We start from the raw sequence: 20073 nt of genomic DNA on the forward strand, positions 1-20073 counted from the left end.
TGCAGACCAGGCAGGCAGTTGAGGGCCAAGCAGCAGGTGCCAAGCCCCCACAGAGCAACAGTATTTACTGCTCTGGGAGTAGGACGTGGGTGTTCTGGAGGCTGAGGGGGCAGGAGAGGGGCTGAAATGCTTGTTAGCTGCTCCCTGGGGCTGGGTGGATGAAGGCCGTGGTGGAGGCGCCTCCTGAGCCCACCTCGCTCCGCTGTGCAGCTGAGGACCTGTGGCTGAGCCCGCTGACCATGGAAGATCTTGTCTGCTACAGCTTCCAGGTGGCCAGAGGGATGGAGTTCCTGGCTTCCCGAAAGGTGAGCCTCCTCTGAAGGCCCTTCAGACGGGGAAAGGGTGGTGCATCCCCACCAGTCGCCAAGAAGTGCTTGGTTCAGACTTCACCCTGCGGGGCTCTGAGGTCCACTAGCGTCTCTCCCACTTTCAGAGGAGGAAACTGCCCAAAGCAGGGAACTGACGCCCCAAAGTTTCTTGGCCGGTCAGCAGCAGAGTCTGTCTGACTCCACGACTCTCTCTGCTTCCCCACAATTTCACAAGCTGTCTCCATGATGAGTCCCGGAGATGGATAGAAATCCTTCCCCACAGGCAGGGCACCCCCACGGTCCCCACTGCTTGGGCACCCTGGAGTTTCGGGTGTGGGTGTTACCCCAGGGGCCTGCACTGACAGCCCCCATTGCGCCTCCCTGCACCCCAGTGCATCCACAGAGACCTGGCTGCTCGGAACATTCTGCTGTCAGAAAGCGACGTGGTGAAGATCTGTGACTTTGGCCTTGCCCGGGACATCTACAAAGACCCTGATTACGTCCGCAAGGGCAGTGTGAGTGCAGGCCATTGAGGAGAGGGAATGTGGGGCAAAATAGGCGATGGGGTGGGACCACAGACTGCCTGTCCAGGAGAGGGAGTGCTGGCACAGGGTGATGTGGGCTCCCTGGTTGGCCAGCCACCTGCCCAGCTGCTGGGAGACTCCCTGCCCCCAGGGGACCCTAGTGACCACCCCCCCCCACAACTTAGGCATCCTGGGGCAAGGAAGTGGAGACGGGAGTTGACAAGTGGGGCCCCAGGGCTCCAATTGGAGCTTGTGCTTTGCCCAGTGCCGTGGTCCATGCAGCGGGCCTTGACTCCCAGGGCCTGCCCTGTGGGGCCTGTGTGTGCAAGGCATTACGTGGCGTCTGTCCTAGAGATGGACCAGCTTGGTGGAGTATGTGGAACCCAGGAGGCGGAGTGTCTCATGAGTGGAGCTCAGGCAGGGCAGCAGGTGCCTGGATGAGCTTCCAAGGCGGGTCAGGGTTCCGTCCCTGGGAGAGGAAAGGTGTCAGAGAGAGGTGGAGGAGCAGGATGGGCCCAGGGCCTGGGCGTGATGGGCCATCCAGCCCAGTGTGGCCGCTGGTTGGAGGGAAGGATCAGGTGTGCACTTACAGAAACCCCCTGACACCACAGGCTGGGAAGAGAGGGGAGTAGGGGTGCTGGGGTGGAGGTAGAGGCCAGTCCAGAAGGGCCCTGGCCCTCAGGGCTCCCAGGTAGAGAGCATGAGAGGGAGACAGAGCTGGTGGCGGAGATGCCTCAGGAGCCCAGGAGGAGAGCGTCGGGAGTGATGGCCCAGCTTCTAGGGTAGGGACAGTGAGTAGATGGAACGTGCTTGTCAGGGGAGATGGTGAGAGTGTGCAGGGGTGCGTTTCATCAGGAGGCTGGATTGGGGGTCTAGGGCTGGAAGAAGGCCTGTGGTCTCCCCCGATACCCCTCCCCTGAGAGCTCAGGGAAAGAGGGGTCCCCGGCAGATCCAGGAGAACAGCAGCAAGGAGGCACCTTCCACCCAGGCAGAGGGCCCTGGTAGGGGGTGCCAGAGCACCTGGCCTCAGCCCTCTCCTCCTATCCACCATGGGACATGCTTCCCTCCGCCTCCCCAGGCCCGGCTGCCGCTGAAGTGGATGGCCCCTGAAAGCATCTTTGACAAGGTGTACACCACGCAGAGTGACGTGTGGTCCTTTGGGGTGCTGCTCTGGGAGATCTTCTCTCTGGGTGAGTGCAGGACGGGGTGCCGGTGGGGAGAGGAGGCGAGGTCACTGGTGGTTACATGACCAGCCCTGCTGGAGTAAGGGACTGGGCACCTGGAGGTATGTGCCAGGTCGTTCTGAAGCAGGGGGTTTGTGGGCCACCAAGAGCCCCCCACCTCTCCCCAGCCTGGCCCAGCCTCCGAGAGGACTTTGCCTCCAATGTGGGCCACCCTCTGTGGGGTGCACACTGAAGCCTGGGCCAGGGCTGAGCCTGTTCACGTGGCAGCCCCAGAGGGAACTCAGGGCTCAGTCAGCGGACGTGCCTACTGCAGGAGCTCCATGTGGGAGCACAGGCCCCGCTGCAGGCATGATGAAGCCTCCAGGCCAGGGTAGGGCAGTGAACTTGAATAAGTTAAAATGTCAGCAAGAGGCAACAGTGATACATGGTATTACAGAAACTAAAGGAACAGGAAAAGTGTAGGAGGCATGAGAGCTTGGGTCAGCCAGAGCGGCCCGAGGAGGGAGGTCAGTGATCCAGGACGGAGCAGCAGGGCTGGCGGGGGGCATCAGAAGCAGTGAGAGGCGAGAGAGGATTTGTTGAAACTGACCGCAGGCGGCTCCCCCGTCACTGATGATCCGGTATCCATGATGTCTGCCGTGTTGCCAGTGCGTGGATGCTCTTGGCACCCTTAGCAAGCAGGCGGCACAGTCCTCTTTTAACCAGATGAAGAACTAGAACTGGGGAGGGCCGCAACCTGCCCAGGTCCCAGGTAGAGCAGGATCGGATGAGCTGTCTCCACCCCACCACGGGGATGGGGGAAGGGACAGACGGGGTGACCTGGGGGGCTTGCTCCCCACCCACCTCCCCTTCTTGTTGTCAGGGGCCTCCCCATACCCTGGGGTGCAGATCAATGAGGAGTTCTGCCAGCGGCTGAGAGACGGCACGAGGATGAGGGCCCCGGAGCTGGCCACTCCTGCCATGTGAGCCTCCCCATGGCCCTGCAGGTGTTGGGGGCAGTAAGCATAGGGGGCGTGGGGATTGTGGCCTTGAGAAGGTGGCATCAGGGAAGCCAGGGCCAGTAGGACAGGCCTGGGCACCACCCTCAAGACACACGGGTAGTCTGTGGCATAGCTGCAACGGGCACCAGGAGGGAAGGCCGGGTGCTGTCGGAACAGACAGAACCGGGTGTTCAGGGAAAGCATCACCAGGAGGCGACGCTGGGCTAACACTTGAAGGAGGAACGAGGGTAGCCGGACAAGGGTGGGGCACGTGTCAGGAGGAGGGCAGAGTGGGTGAGAGGGCCCAGGAAGGCTGGGGGACTGAAGGTGCTGGGGCGGGGGTGGGGTGCACGCGGTCCAGCAGCCCACGTGATCCTGCAGACGCCGTATCATGCTGAACTGCTGGTCTGGAGACCCCAAGGCGAGACCTGCGTTCTCGGAGCTGGTGGAGATCCTGGGGGACCTGCTCCAGGGCGGGGGCCTGCAAGTGAGCCCCTTCCCCACCCTGTTCTACTGTGGCCTTTGGCCCCTGCCCTGGGTCCCTGGCCCCAGCTGCCCCTCCAAGCCCCTCTAGGCTCTGCCCACCTCTAGGCTTGGGTGGTGCGGTCCTGGGCCCCTACCCACACCTCGTCCCCACACCCTTGCATCTTTCTGTTGAGCACACGCCCACCGCACACCTACGCTGCCTGTTCCAGATGCTGTGTGGATAGTCAGAGCCTGTCCCTGCCCAAGGGGAATCCTAGGCTGGTCCCCACTGGCCTGCGAGGCAGCCCCATCTCGCTGGCATCATCATGATGCATTCCTTCAGCTGGTCCCGGTTCTGTCCCCCACTCCACTGAGCACACGGACCCCTGACCTGTGTGTCCTGACGTCTCTCCCTCCCCATGTGGTGCTCCTCCAGGGTGGGGGATGGGCCTGCTCGTGACCCAGCTCAAAGTGGGGCCTGGAGCAAGGACCCGGGAGCGGCCTGTTGCCCAGGCCTAGGGACTGGGATGGGTGCTGTGGCTCTAGTTCCATCCGGAGAAGGTAGGAAGTGTTGGCCCCAGTTCCTGAGGCTGCAGGCTCAGCCGGGGACTGGAGGACGGATGATCCGGCCGAGCCCCGGCCTGCCCCACCTGCCTTATCCATAAACGAGGTACCTGGAAGGGCTGTAGGGAGAATTTGGCGAGGTTGGCACAGCCGGCATTCTGCTACCTTGGCCCCTTACCTGTCTTGACGGCTGAAATGTGCTGGCTTCTGCACAAGCTCAAATCCTTCTTGGAGCACTCACGTGCCTGCATGGTCTGTTAGGACCCTATTTCAGGGCTCAGGAGCCCAAGTAGTCCCGAGTGTAGGGCTGAGGGCTGAGGGCAGCGGCTGGTGGTTTCTGGCCCGGCTGCCTCTCCTGTTCCCCGCCAGGAGGAAGAGGAGGCCTGCATGGCCCCACGTGGCTCTCAGAGCTCAGAAGAGGGCAGCTTCTCACAGGTGTCCACCGTGGCCCTACACATCGCCCAGGCTGACGCTGAGGACAGCCCGCCAAGCCTGCGGCGCCACAGCCTGGCCGCCAGGTCAGCTGTCCTATGGGTCCAGGAATGGGGTGGGAGAAAGCCATGTGGACAGGGTGCATTTTATCCCTCTGCGTCTTTGGGGGAAAGCAAATTATGCGACGTCAGAGACCAGTGTGCACGAACCCAGAGCACAAAGCGGCTTTAAATGACCTGCCGCAGTTCCCCTCCAAGGCCATGTGACCTGGCTGCGTGCTTGTTTTTGAGTCCTGTCCACCCACCAGTGTCCCCTCACCCCAACATTAAGGGTACTTCTTTTTCTTTTTTTTTTTTTGAGATGGAGTCTCGCTCTGTCACCCAGGCTGGAGTGCAGTGGCGGGATCTCAGCTCACTCCAAGCTCTGCCTCCCAGATTCACACCATTCTCCTGCCTCAGCCTCCCGGGTAGCTGGGACTACAGGCGCCCGCCACCACGCCCAGCTAATTTTTTGCATTTTTTAGTAGAGACGGGGTTTCACTGTGTTAGTCAGGATGGTCTCAATCTCCTGACCTTGTGATCCACCCGTCTTGGCCTCCCAAAGTGCTGGGATTACAGGCGTGAGCCACCGCGCCCGACAAGGGTGCTTTTCTCACGGAGAGGTGGAGTGGACTGTGTTTGGGCCAATATTCCTCCCGGGAGTCTCTGATTATCTAAATCACTGACTAGTCTGGGGGTGAGTCCCCAAGAGTCCCTGGGAGGAGGGAAGGTCTCCAACTGAGGCATGGTCAGGAGGAGAACGTAACTTAATTCCCAGAACTCTGCCCAGGCTCTCTTATCCCTGGCATTTCACACTCAGGATGGCTGTGCCGCCCACATTCACACCAGCGTTGCTGAGATGCAGGCTCTGCCCCAGCACATGGCAGGGCTAGTCCTCGGGGACAACCACAGTGAGCTGGATTTTGCCAGGCTCCTTCCACCAACCCCGCAACATGTGCCTTAGTGCACACACGTGTGGGCAGGGCAGTCAGCAGCTTGCAGCCCTGGGGCTGCCTGGCTGGCCCAGGGTAGCCCATCCCCGGGAGGAGCTCCATGCCCCATGGGGCTGGATGCCCCCTCACTTCCCATCACAGAACTCAGCAGTGGACTCGGAAGGAAACACGGCCCAGGATGGAGGTGCACACCCAGGCCCTGCTGCTGAGGCTGTGGGGTAGACATCTGAGGCCAGGGCCACGGAGGAGCCCCTGCCAGCACTCAGACCCAGGCCCGTCCATACTCCTGCCCCAGGCTGGGGGTCCTTTCCAGGGGAAGAGGAGGCACAGGGACAGCAGAGAGAACTTCGAGGAGAGTTGTTGGGGTGCATTCCTCAGTACCTTCTGATTTCTCCCCACAGGTATTACAACTGGGTGTCCTTTCCCGGGTGCCTGGCCAGAGGGACTCAGACCCATGGTTCCTCCCGGATGAAGACATTTGAAGAATTCCCCATGACCCCAATGACCTACAAGGCCTCTGTGGTACTTCACATGAAGGGCGGGGGCTGTGCTCTCGGGTCAGGGCTGGGGCCACCTCGGGAGGCAGCCTCGGAAATTCGTAAGGCAAATGGCAGAAACCAATTGCAGGCTTTTTAACAGAAAAGACTATCCTTTTAAAGTGCAAGTCCAGGCCGGGCGCGGTGGCTCATGCCTGTAATCCCAGCACTTTGGGAGGCCGAGGTGGGCGGATCATGAGGTCAGAAGATCGAGACCATCCTGGCTAACACGGTGAAACGAAAATACAAAAAACTAGCCGGGCGTGGTGGCGGCGCCTGTAGTCCCAACTACCCGGGAGGCTGAGGCAGGAGAATGGCGGGAACCCGGGAGGGGGAGCTTGCAGTGAGCCGAGATCGCGCCACTGCCCTCCAGCCTGGCGACAGAGGGAGACTCCATCTCAAAAAAAGAAAATGCAAGTCCAGGGAGAGCCTTGGGCACATCTGGGCCCTCCTACGATGCCACGTCTCACAGCTGCTTTCTGTCCTATGCCCTCGTCGCCCCCACACGAGGCCTCCCCTCCTCAGCAGAAACCCCAGGGGAAGGACAGCTCCTCCTCCTCCTCCTCGGTGGCAGGTTCGGGAGTCCTGGGCCTGGTCAGTGAGCGCTGGGCAGAGGGGCCCCATGGGAGCCCTTGGCCAGACCTCAGGGACCTGGGTTCCTGCCTTCAGGGCCACTTGAAGACGCTGGGGGACTCTGAAAAGATCGCAGTTTCCCTCCCGTGTGATTCAGAATAAAAACCACACCAAGCCACAGTGAAAGGGTAACAAAGCCCCCCAGGTCGGGAGGCAACCTCACAATGACCGTTTTTTGAACTACAAGCTGCCAGGTTGTGAGTCCTGTCCCTGGTTCTCCCGCGGCTCCTGCTGTTTGCACACTGAGCGTAGGCTTGGCCACCGTGGAGGTCCCCCAGTGTGAGGTGTCCATGGGCCAGACACAGCCCCCGACCTCAGTGTCTGCCTCCGAGGCAGGGGCATGTGACCCTCACCCTGGGATGGAATGGACACCTTGTTTCCGGCTCAGCGTCCCAGGGACGGGTGTTAGGTCAGCCGCACCGCAGGGTCTTGCCGCACTGTCCTGGCTGGGGGTGGCTGCCCTGCAGGAGGGCCTCAGGCGGGGCCCACAGCCTGGCTTGTCCTCTTCACACAGGACAACCAGACGGACAGTGGGATGGTGCTGGCCTCGGAGGAGTTTGAGCAGATAGAGAGCAGGCATAGACGAGAAAGCAGCTTCAGGTAAGGGCTTCGTGAGCCTCCTGCACTGCCAGTGTTGACATTGCCGTCCCCTGGAGGAGGGAGGCTGGGGCCTGGGCGTGCCCAGCCCTCTTCCTGGAACCTCTCGTGGCTCCCTGTGACCTTTCCACATGTTCAAGGTGAGCTGCCCTGAGACTCCCCTCCTCACCTGGCACCACAGCAGCCCCTCCCCGCCGCATGCTGACCACCTGCGTGCCGGTCCTGACACCTCCCTGTCACCTGACAGAGCTCAGACGCTGTGTCTTTCTGACACCACACAGAACCCACCATGCCCGGGGCACACACACCCTCCTCCAGGCTGGGGAGGCCGCCCCAGCCCCAAAACCCCTGAATTTCATCCAGTGGCTGCAGAGCCAGGTAGATACCGTAATCTGAACTGGCTGGTGTAGGGTCTGACCCTACAGAGCTTAGCAGGTGTTCTCCCCATCTGTGGAGATAAGAGATCGTAAGAAACAAAGACACAAGACAAAGAGATAAAGAGAGAACAGCTGGGCCGGGGAGCCACTACCACCAAGATGCGGAGACCGCTAGTGGCCCCGAATGGCTGGGCGCGCTGATATTTACTGCGTGCAAGACAAGGGAGCAGGGTAAGGAGAGTGAGTCGTCCAAGTGATTGACAAGGTCAAGCAAGTCATGTGACCGTGGGACAGGGGGCCCTTCCCTGCTAGGTAGCCAAAGCAGAGAGGAAAGGCAGCATACGTCAGCGTTTTCTTCTGTGCACTTACAAGAAAGATCAAAGACTTCAAGACTTTCACTATTTCTTCTACCGCTGTCTTCTAAGAACTTCAAAGAGGAACCAGGAGTACGGGAGGAGCATGAAAGTGGACAAGGAGCGTGACCACTGAAGCACAGCACCACAGGGAGGGTTTAGGCCTCCAGATGACTGGCGGGCAGGCCTGGATCATATCCAGCCTTCCACAAGAAGCTGGTGGAGCAGGGTGTTCCCCGACTCCTCCAAGGAAAGGAGACTCCCTTTCACGGTCTGCTAAGTAACGGGTGCCTTCCCAGACACTGGCGTTACCGCTTGACCAAGGAGCCCTCAAGCGGCCGTTATGCAGGCGTGACAGAGGGCTCACCTCTTGTCTTCTTCGTCACTTCTCACAGTGTCCCTTCAGCACCTGACCCTATGCCCACGGGTTATTCCTTGGTAATATGACTAATACATCAAAGAGTAATATCAAAAGCTAGTGATTAATAATGTTGATGCTAATGATCAATAATGTCCATGATCATCTATCTAATTTGTATTATGACTATTCTTATAACTGTTTTCTGTGTTATACTGAAACAGTTTGTGCCTTCAGTCTCTTGCCTCGGCACCTGGGTAATCCTTCGCCCACAGGCTGGGATGTATTTTGGCAACAGAGAAATACCCACATATGACTGTCCAGATAGAAAGTGAACTCTATTTGCTCAACATGATAGCCAGGGGAAAAACAGTTTTGGCCAACTTGAACATTGAAACTTTTAAGTGTATAGATTAAACAAAGACTTTAGTGTCTACTTAAAAGATTCACTTTATATTTATTTATTTATTTATTTATTTATTTATTTATTTATTTTGAGACAGGGTCTCACTCTGTCTTCCAGGCTGGAGTGCAGTGGTGTGATCTCAGCTCACCACAACCTCCACCTCCCAGGTTCAGGTGATTCTCCTGCTTCAGCCTCTTGAGTAGCTGGGATTATAGGAGTGCGCCACCATGCCCAGCTATTTATTTATTTATTTTATTATTATTTTTTTTAATTTATTTTTGAGACGGAGTCTCGCTCTGTCGCCCAGGCTGGAGTGCAGTGGCCGGATCTGAGCTCACTGCAAGCTCCACCTCCCGGGTTTACGCCATTCTCCTGCCTCAGCCTCCCGAGTAGCTGGGACTACAGGTGCCCGCCACCACGCCCAGCTAGTTTTTTGTATTTTTTAGTAAAGATGGGGTTTCACCGTGTTAGCCAGGATGGTCTCGATCTCCTGACCTCGTGATCCACCCATCTTGGCCTCCCAAAGTGCCGGGATTACAGGCTTGAGCCACCGCGCCCGGCCTATTTTTTTTATTTTTAGTAGAGACAGAGTTTCACCACATTGGCCAGGCTGATCTTGAACTCCTGGCCTCAAGTGATCTGCCCGCCTCAGCCTCCCAGAGTGCTGGGATTACAGGTGTGAGCCACCATGCCCGGCTTATCAGCTGACTCCTGTTAGTACCTGGTTTTGGAAAATTAATGGTGGTCACGTTACGGAAATAGCTTTGGGCTAATTTTTCTTCACCAAACAGCATTTTGACCTGCAAAAAACAAGGTAATTAAGTCAAAGGTATGGCAGAGGATGATTGCCACGTAAATTCAAACCTCTGCACACCTTCAAAAAACAGCATAGCTCCTTGAGATCAAAGAAGGCTGCTCAGCCCGCGCCTGTGGCTCAGCTAGGAGAGAAACTCGGTACACAGACCATGGGGTGATGGAGGAGACGGGGCTGCGAGGAGACCTCCCTTGTCAAGTCCGAGGCACTGGGAAGCCATCCTGCTTCTGAAAGGGCAGCGAGCCAGAAGGGAGTGCAGCTCCTTGGATGCTTGGTGGTAGAGGAAGAAGAAAGTTCCGGAAGATAAGGGTCCTAAGGAAGCAAGATAGTATCCAGAAGTCAGAAGAAGACAGATGAGCACACAATGGATTTGTGCGTTTGGAAACTGCACCACCCTGTATCGGCAGCAGAGGGCACTGTTCTTTGTCCTCTGTTCATGATGAGCCAAGAAGAGGTTCCACAGGTCCCTGGCGGGTGCGTTCGCTTGGCATACAGAGTGCTCCCCACACAGGTGCAAGGAGAGGATGTGCCTTGTGGGGTGTGTGGGGAGCAGAAGGAGGAATCTATCTGTCTGGTCCTTCGCTGTCTCCTCTTAACCCCTGGTCGGCACTCGCCCCATGGGGGATTACCTGCTCCTCACTCCTGGGTTACACCGTCCAGCCCCTTCAGTGCCCACTTCGGACGCCAGAGCCCATGCCCATACATGTGGCGTTTCACCTGTATCTGTGGGTGGAAGGAGATCAGGAAACTCTGGGCTTGTGGTCACTCAGCGTGACTGCATGGAGCCAGTGGAAGGCCCAGCTCTTTTGGGTGAGAGACTGGCCGGCCCCTGGAGGCAGGATGATACGGAACGTGGATGGAGCCTTCAGAAGGAAGAAGGCAGTCAAAGGAACTTGAGATGATGCCAAAGATATAGGTTTGATGTGGCACTTTTAAGTGAAGAAATGTAGGATGCCACCAAAATCCCTAGTCCCACCCACAGGAGAAGTGGCTCTTTCTGTGTAGAAAATCCTAACACAAATAATCCTGAACCTCCAAAAAAGCACCATCCATCCAAAGTTACAGGAACAAGACAGAACATTAGAGTTAAAACTTCCCAGTAGACAACTGTTTAAATTAAGCAGGAAAATGAACAAAATACTCCAACGTGAATTAAACATATAATGAAACAAGCATTGGCACCATGAATCTGGTATTCAAAAGTTCAGAATAGAAATGGACGGACAATGTGATGATACAAACGAGAGCAGACTAAATTCAGGAAAGAAATGGAAATAAAACATAGATTCGGCCAGGCAGTAGCTCTCACCTGTAATCACAGCACCTTGGGAGACGAGGCCTGGAGTTCAAGACCAACCTGGGCAACAGAATGAGGCCCTGTCTCTACAAATAATTTTAAAAATTAGCTGGGTGTGGTGGCCCACGCCTGTGGTAGCAGCTACTCAGCAGGCTGAGGTGGGAGAGTTGCTTGAGCCCAGAAGGTTGAGGCTACAGTGAGTCATGATCGTGCCACTGCAGTCTAGCCTGGGCAACACAGCAAGACCCCATTTTGGGGGGAAAAAAACTAAATCCTTTCTAAAACTAGGGCACCACAGGGACAATATGTATGACCAGACTGACAGTGGCAGACACAGAGGATGGATGTGAAAAGAAAACAAAACAAATAAAAGAGGCAAAAGGATCAGAAATAGAAAAGATCCAATATACATAAAATTGGGAGTCCCAGAGGAAGAAGATGCAAACAGTAAAATAACTAGTATTTTAAACTTACAGTCAAGAGTTTTCAGTAGCACTATGCAAAGCACCAAACAAGTAATCAACATCTTCAAAAAATGCAAAGAAAGCACTGAGGATGGTGCAGGATGGGGCAGGTGGAGAGGAGGGGAGGGGCAGAAACCACCTCCTAGGCCAAGGCGAGAAGCCTGGATTTCCTTCGTGGAGTGACGGGAAGCCGTTGGAGGGTGTGTCAGGAGGAGAATGACATAGTGTAACTTGAAGGACCTCTCTGAAGGGTGGAGCACCAGGAGGCCATGGTGGAAGCAGAGCAGTCTGCAGGAGGGTGTCAGAGCCGGCAAGGATGCAGCGGACTCCACAGGAGGGGCCGAGAATGGAGAAGCCCGCATGTGTCCTGGAGTTACAATGGGCAGATCTGGCTGGATGGGATCTGGATGGATGGATATGGATGGATGGGATCTGGATGGATGGATATGGATGGATGGATATGGATGGGATCTGGATGGATGGATCTGGATGGATGGGATATGGATGGATGGATATGGATGGATATGGATGGATGGATCTGGATGGGTGGATATGGATGGATGGATCTGGATGGATGGGATCTGGATGGATGGATCTGGATGGATGGGATCTGGATGGATGGATCTGGATGGATGGACATGGATGGATGGATATGGATGGATGGATATGGATGGACGGGATCTGGATGGATGGACATGGATGGATGGATATGGATGGATGGATATGGATGGACGGGATCTGGATGGATGGGATATAGATGGATGGATCTGGATGGATGGCATCTGGATGGATGGGATCTGGATGGATGGATATGGATGGATGGATATGGATGGATTGGATATGGATGGACGGGATCTGGATGGACGGGATATGAAGAGTGAGGGGAAGGAGGAGGCAAGGAGAACCCCAAGGTGCTCCAGCAGCTGAGGGGACTTTGGTGCCGTTCACTGAGACGGGCAAGACAGAGTGAGAACTGGGTTGGGGATGAAGTTGGACATTCTTCACAGTCTCGTGTCGAGGCTCGGACAAAGCTCCAGTGAGTGCCAAATCCGATCAATCCGCTTTGCTGTTTAGTCTAGTCTGCGTGTGTTTTTTGAAGTCTGAGCATGTCCCATGCTCCGCTGTGTCCTTGGTGGTTCCTATCAGACCCCGACAGGGGTCCGGTCCCTCCTCCTCGTTGTTCATTTGTCTGTTTTTGAGGCCGAGTCTCACTTTGTCGCCCAGGCTAGAGCGCAGCGGCATGATCTTGGCTCATGAAACTTCCACCTCCTGGGCTCGAGCAATTATTTCACTTAGCTGAGGCCACAGGCCTGCACCACGCCTGGGTAACTTGTATTTTTTGTAGAGACGGGGTTTCCCCATGTTGCCCGGGCTGGTCTCTAACTCCTAGCCTGAAGCCATCCCCCTGCTTCAGCCTCCCAAAGTACTGGGATTACCAGTGTGCACCGCCCGCCACCCGGCCTTCTTCTCTTACTAACTCCACCTTCCATGTCTTGGCAGCTGTAAAGGACCTGACCAGAATGTGGATGTGACCAGGGCGCACCCTGACTCCCAAGGGAGGCGGCGGCGGCCTGACCGGGGGGCCCGAGGAGGCCAGGTGTTTTACAACAGCGAGTATGGGGAGCTGTCCGAGCCAAGCGAGGAGGACCACTGCTCCCCGTCTGCCCGCGTGTCTTTCTTCACAGACAACAGCTACTAAGCAGCATCGAACGAGGCCCCCAGCACTCGGGGGTTCAGGCCCAGCAGGGCGGGCAGAGGGCTGGACACCCAGGTTGGGAACTCGTCTGGTTTAACTCTGGTGGCGCAGGAGTGTGCTTCCCTCTCTGCAAGCTTCCCAGCTGGGAAGAGCAGAACTCCAGGCCCCAGGCGCCTGGGATTCTGTCACCACAACTGGCCAGGGCCACGCTCCAGCTGCCCGGGCTCCTTCCCCTGAGATTCAGATGTCATTTAGTTCAGCGTCCACGGGTGCTGGCCCCGGGGCCAGCCCTTCCCATGGGAATGTCTCTGATGACCTCTTTCGTCACACTGGGTGGCGGCTGGTCCCTGTTTTCCCGTGAGGAATCTGGTCTGGGAGTCACAGTGATGGAGGTCAAGGCACACCGGAGCAGAGTCTCCCGAACACCGTATCCTCCACAGGCACACCGTGTCCTCCACAGGCACACCGTGTCCTCCACAGGCACACAGCCGTTCTTCCCGTGGAGGCCTGCTGGCCTCACCTGCCCCTTCACAGTTGAAGGGAGGGGGGCTGTGTTTCCATCTCAAAGAAACAAGGGAGGAGGAATTTGCAGGGTCCTCTTCTGGGCCTGACCAAACAGGTAACTAGCCCCTGGGTGGCCGCCAGTATGACAGACCGGTGACACAGGCAGCCTGCACACCCGAGCCTGGGTGTCGAGAGCCATTCTGCAGGTCTTTTTCAACAGCTTCGCAGACTGTATAGCTGCTGTGAAGAATTTGCTTTCCAAATTCAGCGTGGAAGGCGCCCAGGGACAGTTACACTGAGTCTAGATGACTCTGGCGCCCGCCCCCGGTCAGGGCCAGCAGAGCAGTCAGCGCCTCTGGAGAAGGCCCCCCGCTCTCCCACCTGGAGTCCCACCTGGCCCAGACTCGAAGGAGCCTGGGTCTGGAGCTGCCGGTCTGGTTCTTCCCTTTAGAGCCAGGACCTGGTCCTGGAACCTTTAGGACCTGCCACCTGCGGCCCCTCCCAAGCCGTGAACCAGCTCATGAGAGATGAGCACCATGGGATCCACTCAGGAAGGCTCGGGGCTGGCACGAAGGACCACCCAGCATTGCCCTGTGCCACCCAGCACTCAGTGGACATTCTGGGGCCCTGCCTCCAGCCTTTTCCTGGCCTGCGCCTAACATCAGCACCCTGGCTGGTCAGAACGCCACCCTCCCAGAGGAGCAGCCAGAGATCCTCTGAAGGCTGGAGCCATTCTGCTCAGGACCCCTATCCCAGCTCAGAGTGCCCCAACACCTCACCAGGAGAAAGACCCACGTCCCCCTGTTAGAACCACGGAGACTCACCACCACCCTGACTCCCCAAACCCACCCCACAAGATGCTTGCAGGACAGGCTCCACGCAGCGAGCAGGGGCTCGCTCAGCTGACCCTCCCATCCCCTCCCCTCCCACCTCCCTTCCCTTCCCACCTCCCCTCCCCTCCCCACCTCCCTCAGTGCATGTTACTCCAGGATACGTTGAATGCATGTATAAGGTCATCTTCATCGTCCCTGGGACCTCCTTCCTCCACACCTCCTCCAACGTGGGACTGGCCTGTTCGGCTTCCCTAAGAGGAGCCCGAGGCTGTTCTCTGCAGAGGACCAGCCCGCCCGGTGCGCACCTCTCCTCTCTCCTCACTGCCCACCCAGGCATGTACCCGGAAGAAAACCAACTATGCCTTTCTAGACCATGTTCTCAGAAAAGATGGAAAATATTTAACAAGAGATAATAATAAATCTGGTGCCAGTCTGTGTGTGTGTGTTGGGGACACGAGTGTTGCTTTTGTTGTGTTTGCTTCTGTAATCTAAATGGGAATACAGAAAAGTCCCCACACTGGGTTTGGACTTTTTTTTTTTTTTTTTGAGAATGAGTTTCGCTCTTTCGCTCAGGCTGGAGTTCAGTGGCGTGATCTCAGCTCACTGCAACCTCGTCTTCCGGTTTCAAGCGATTCTTCTGCCTCAGCCTCCTGAGTAGCTGGGATTACAGGCGCCTGCCACCTCGCCCGGCTACTTTTTATATTTTTAGTAGAGGTGGGGTTTTACCATGTTGGCCAGGCTGGTCTCGAACTCCTGGCCTCGGCCTCCCAAAGTGCTGGGATTACAGGCATGAGCCACCGTGCCCGGCTGCTTTTCTTGTTTTGGTTGGTTGGTTTGTAGAAATGAGGTCTCACTGTGTTGCCCAGGCTGGATTTGGACATTTTAACTTTCCATTATAATTGACTGAATCTAGCCACTGACCTTGACCTATGCATCAACCCAAGTGTCCACCAACAGGGCATCCTCCTGTGCCCAGGCCTGAGCTGCTCTCCAAGCCCAAAGTATGCCCCTGTATGGTGGTCACTGAAACACCTCCCCACTCCCATCCTGTACCACTTCCTAGTGGGGCTGCACTCACACTTCTGGGCTCCTCTGGTCCTTCCTCTGTTGGACCTTCAGGGCTGGGCCCAAGTGTCCCTCCAGGTTCCAGCCACCTTCTCACACCCAGAGCACCACTCACTCCAGGCTGTGTGGATGGAAACAGCCAGTGAGCAGGGAGGGAGGGAGGAGTCACACCAGGCTACAGTGTGTGCCCACCGTGAGGGGCCCTTGGTCCCTCCTGCCTCCCAAGAACCTTCTCACCTTCTCCTCTCAGGCTCCAGCCCTTCTCCAGGTGCCACCGCCCTCCTCTGCCTCCAACCTCCACCCCAGCCCTTCACTCTTCATTTCTGCCAAGAGCCCTTAGTCACCTGCTTGGAGGAGGTTTGGGGTCCAGGACGTGTCCGAATGTCCTTTGATGCTATTGCCCCATGCTGTGGGGCACTGCTTAGGCCCAGGCGTTTGTGTCCAGCAGGCAGAGCTCCTGAGTGGCTGCTCAGAGCTACACATGGTCCTAGGACCTGGGGTTGGAACTTAAAGGCCGCAGCCCTGCTGTGGAGTGAAGAAGAGTGAGGAGGAAGACCAGAGGGACAGGCGAGGGAGGGGAGTGGGAGGTGGGACAGGAGGCCACCAGGGCCCTAGGGCCTGAGAGCCCAGCGTTGGGTCTGTTTCTTATTTTAAGGCTGGAGGGGCATTCTGAGATGGGCTGACGTCTTTGACTGACATGTTTGCTCTGAGAAGGAGGAATCTCGAAGGAGCTTGGCGGGGCCTGCAGGGGGCAGCCCCAGGGGTGCGAGGATGGCTCTGGAAGGCCCTCTGGAAGAGGAGCTCCATTATTAGCCGCCTGAATCCAGTGCAGAGTCCTACAGACACCCACATCGGATATTTGGGGAAAATCCTTTCCTCAGTGGTCTTCTCCAGCCGCCCCGGGACCTGCATCCTTGACGCCTCACCTGAGGCCCTGGGTGTCCTTGGCTGAGGAGGGGTTGAGCCAAAGTCCCAGGCAGGCTGGGAGGACGTCATGGGGACGGAGCCAAAGTCCCAGGCAGGCTGGGAGGACGTCATGGGGACGGAGCCAAAGTCCCAGGCAGGCTGGGAGGACGTCATGGGGACGGAGAGCCTGACTCCAGCCCAGCGTCTTTGTGGCTTTCTCAGTTCTGGGAGGCACCAGGTCCAGATGGGAGGAAGAGCCCGGAAGAGAAGGGGGAGCACACGAGCAGCAGCCGGGTCTGCAGGGGGTGCCGGGGTACTGGCGGGCTAGGAGACCAGAGGGCTGCCCCGGAGGACTCCCGCCCTAGACGCTCATTGTGCTTAGGCGGAGGGAATCCAAAAAGCAACTTCCAGCACCGATACAGGCTCCCCTCCCTCTCATTTCCCCACCCCATCCCTACCCCATTACCACTCCCAGGCCACTCCACCCCAGTAGGCCCAAATCGACTTTGTTTTTTGTTTTTTGTGTTTTGTTTTTGAGACAAAGTTTCTCTCTGTCACCCAGGCTGGAGTGCAGTGGTGCAGTCATAGCTCTCTGCAGCCTTCATCTCCTGTGCTCAAGCAAGATCCTCTCGCCTCGGCCTCCTGAGTAGCTGGGACTACAGGGCTCACTATACCTAGCTTCCAGTAGACTCTTGAAGCTGTGTGCTTAGTCCAGATAATCAGCCACAGTGTCCAAGGTGCTGGCCAGTCCCCGGGCCCGGGGCCATCTCCACCCCGATCTCTGCATGTGGATTCGGGGGGGGGACCACAGCATCACTGAGAGGGGGCTGCCTTTGTGCCTTTGGCAACCACCAAATGAGGCCTGGGTCTCCTCTGCCACTGGGCAGAGAGCCTGGGGCAGGCTGGGCTCTGGGGGCTCCTCAGGGCTGGGAGCAGAGGATGGGATATCAGACGTGGCACCCTGCAGCTGGTGAGCCTGAGCCAGCACCTGCCCTCGGAGTCTCAGTTTCTCAGTCATGACTGCCGCCTTGCAGGGCTGTGGTGATAAAAGCCATAAGGCCCCAGTGGTGCTGGGGGAGACCCACCCAGGTAAAAGCCCCTCTTCCGACCAAGTGATGTGAACAGGGGCATGTGGCCCCCACTGACTCGCCCACCCACCCACGCAACAGTTAACACCACATGCTCCCACCCATTCCCCATGTGCCCGATGGACTGAAGGTTTGTGTCCTCCTGAAATGCGCGTGTTGAAATCCTACCCCCAGTGTGATGGTGTTAGGAGGCGGGGCCCTTGGCAGGTGAGTAGGTCATGAGGGTGGAGCCCCTGGGAATGGGATTAGTGTCCTTACAAGAGGAGGAGCTCCCTAGCCCCCTTTCCACCGTGTGAGAAGTCAGCTGTCAGGAAACCAGGAATCGGCCCTCACCAGACCCCGGACCTGCCTGTGCCTTCATCTTGGCCTTCCCAGCTTCCAGGACTGTCAGAAAGAAATGTGAGCCCAGCCTCAAAGCAGTGTGCGTAGGGGAAATGCGTCCCTCCTGAGAGCGAACTGGGAGGTGTCTGAGGTCAGCAAGCATCCCCCACTCCCCCCACCCTTGTTCAGCTCTGGAGGAGTATCTGGCTGCAGCCGCCACCGCGGGGAGAGGGGACAATCTCCCCTTCCTGGGCCGAGGGGAGGACACCACCTTCCCCTCAGGGGCGCATCCAGAGAGGGAAGCAGAAACTCCTGAACTTTCCACCAGAGCCACGGGCGGCCACGTGTGCCTAGACCTGACGGTGGGCAGGGAGGCTGGAGGGTGTGCACGGGCGGCCACGTGTGCCTAGACCTGACGGTGGGCAGGGAGGCTGGAGGGTGTGGGGGCTGAACCAGGGCTTGAGGAGGAGCCCAGAGCGGCCACGGAGAGAGAGGATTACGAGATTTGGAACATGCTGGGGCAGCATCCTTGGCAGCCTGGGCTGCCCCTCTGTGGGACACAGGGGTGGAGTCAGCCGGGCAGCTCGCAGGGTCCCTCCCTTCCCTGGCTGCTGAGGCACTGCCAGGAGCTCCATCACAGCTGGCTTTGGGGCAGCAGGGCCACACAGGACTGCCCAGCCCTGGAAGGAGGCAGCTCCCCTGAGAAGGCCATGGCCTCCCCTAGGGACAACCAGGTACCTGGAAGTCAGCAGCCAGTCTCCACGGAGCGGCAGCAGTAAGGGAAGGGAATACTTGGACGGGGCCTTGCTTTTGGGACGACAGCGAGTGCATCTCTGCCACGGTGGGATCTTGGCCTGGAGTCTGGGCTGGGACCTCCCCTGGGTCTGATCCCCCAACTCTCACCCCTGCCTGGCTGCTCCGAGGCCTGGAACATGGAGGCAGCACAGGACGCTGTGCCTTCCAGGTCAATGGGAGGGCCTTGCCACCCCCTGAGGATACTAGGCGTGTGAGGAGCGTGGCCTGGGCACCGTGCAGACCCATCTCAGACTGCCAGGGGACTGCAGGCAGGTCACTGATGTTCTCTGAGCTGTGTTTCTTCTGAATCATGAGGGTGATAATGCCCTTCTCACCCCAGTACCATTCCATTCAGGAAACCACTTCAGTCCCTGGACTCGGTGGGGCTCTGTGGACTGGAGTGCTTTCCTCGGTGGAATGGTATTGGGGTGGGGAGGGCAGGAGTACTGCTGGGCTCTCCCAGACTCCCTGGCTCACCTGCTGGGTACACAGAGGTGTGGAGCCCTGCCCAGGGTCATCCCATGAATCCCCACCAGCACCCCTTCCTCAGCCTCCTTCCTCACTGAACAGACTGCAGCAGGGAAGCCAGACGTAATGAGACACCGTGCTTCCTTGGCTGCTGGGGCTGCTGTGGGCAGCTCGGTCCCTGGCGCAGTGGGGTAAAGCCTTACGGGAGGGCCCTGGGGATAGCACCAGCGCTTGTGTGCCTGGGCCCAAATTAGTATCGGAGGTTTGGCACTGCTGGCTGCCAGCCTCTCACTCCAAGGAGGACAGCTCTCTAAAAAATGGGAGCTGAGAGGCCAGGCACGGTGGCTCACGCCTGTAATCCCAGCACTTTAGAAGGTCAAGGCAGGCGGATCATGAGGTCAGGAGATCGAGACCATCCTTCCTAACGCGATGAAACTCCGGCTCTACTAAAAATACAAAAATTAGCTGGGCATGGTGGCACACGCCTGTAGTCCCAGCTACTTGGGAGGCTGAGGCAGAAGAAAAACTTGAACCTGGGGGGCAGAGGTTGCAGTGAGCCGAGGGTTGCGCCACTGCCAGACTCCAGCCTGGTGACAGAGCAAAGCTCTGTCGAAAAAATAAAAATAGAAAAAAGGGAGCTGTGAGGTGGCAGAGAAGAATGAGGTATGAGGTCCTGGTGACATCCTTTGAGGCTGGATCAAGCTTTGCCTGAAGGCGGAGCCATTCCTGGAATTTCAGTCTTTGCTTAAGCCATGTGGGTCAGCTTTTCTGTCACTTTCACCAAATGCCCTGAACCTGCTCCCCCTCCCCACAGCGGGGCCCTGTGGGTGGGAGGGCCCCGGACAGGGAAGGGGAAAAGGAAGCGGTTGAGGGCCAGATCAGTATTGACCCCAGGCACGGTGCCACAGCGGGGCACTCAGGATGTGCTCACGACACTGCCCAGCACCCCAGGGCCCACGGGGCCGAGCTATGAGGAAGGAGGACGGGGGTTGCGCAGGGGGTGCTGGCAGGGATTCATGGGGCAACCCTGGGCAGGGCTCCACGCCTGTGTACCCAGTAGGTGAGCCAGGGTGCCCGGGAGAGCCCAGCAGCACTCCCTGCTCTGGCCTCACCT

General features: G+C 57.7%; 1 protein-coding gene across 2 annotated transcripts in view; it reads left to right on the top strand.

The window, feature by feature from the left end:
- LOC105483981 (fms related receptor tyrosine kinase 4) overlaps positions 1–14784 on the top strand; it is a 56253-nt gene extending 41469 nt beyond the window's left edge. Inside the window, exons 22-30 of one of the 2 annotated variants that reach the window (XM_071097969.1) lie at positions 211–305; positions 701–823; positions 1911–2022; positions 2879–2978; positions 3378–3483; positions 4395–4543; positions 5850–5970; positions 7132–7217; positions 12784–14783. In XM_071097969.1, the coding sequence (XP_070954070.1) occupies positions 211–305; positions 701–823; positions 1911–2022; positions 2879–2978; positions 3378–3483; positions 4395–4543; positions 5850–5970; positions 7132–7217; positions 12784–12982 (1091 nt within the window). In that variant the 3' untranslated portion in view covers positions 12983–14783. Of the gene's footprint in view, positions 1–210; positions 306–700; positions 824–1910; positions 2023–2878; positions 2979–3377; positions 3484–4394; positions 4544–5849; positions 5971–7131; positions 7218–12783 lie in introns of both variants that reach the window. The other variant, XM_011745081.2, reaches the window with a different exon arrangement.
- Positions 14785–20073: the final 5289 nt, after the last annotated feature.

Source organism: Macaca nemestrina, chromosome 6, assembly GCF_043159975.1.
Source record: "Macaca nemestrina isolate mMacNem1 chromosome 6, mMacNem.hap1, whole genome shotgun sequence".
Lineage (NCBI taxonomy): Eukaryota > Metazoa > Chordata > Mammalia > Primates > Cercopithecidae > Macaca > Macaca nemestrina.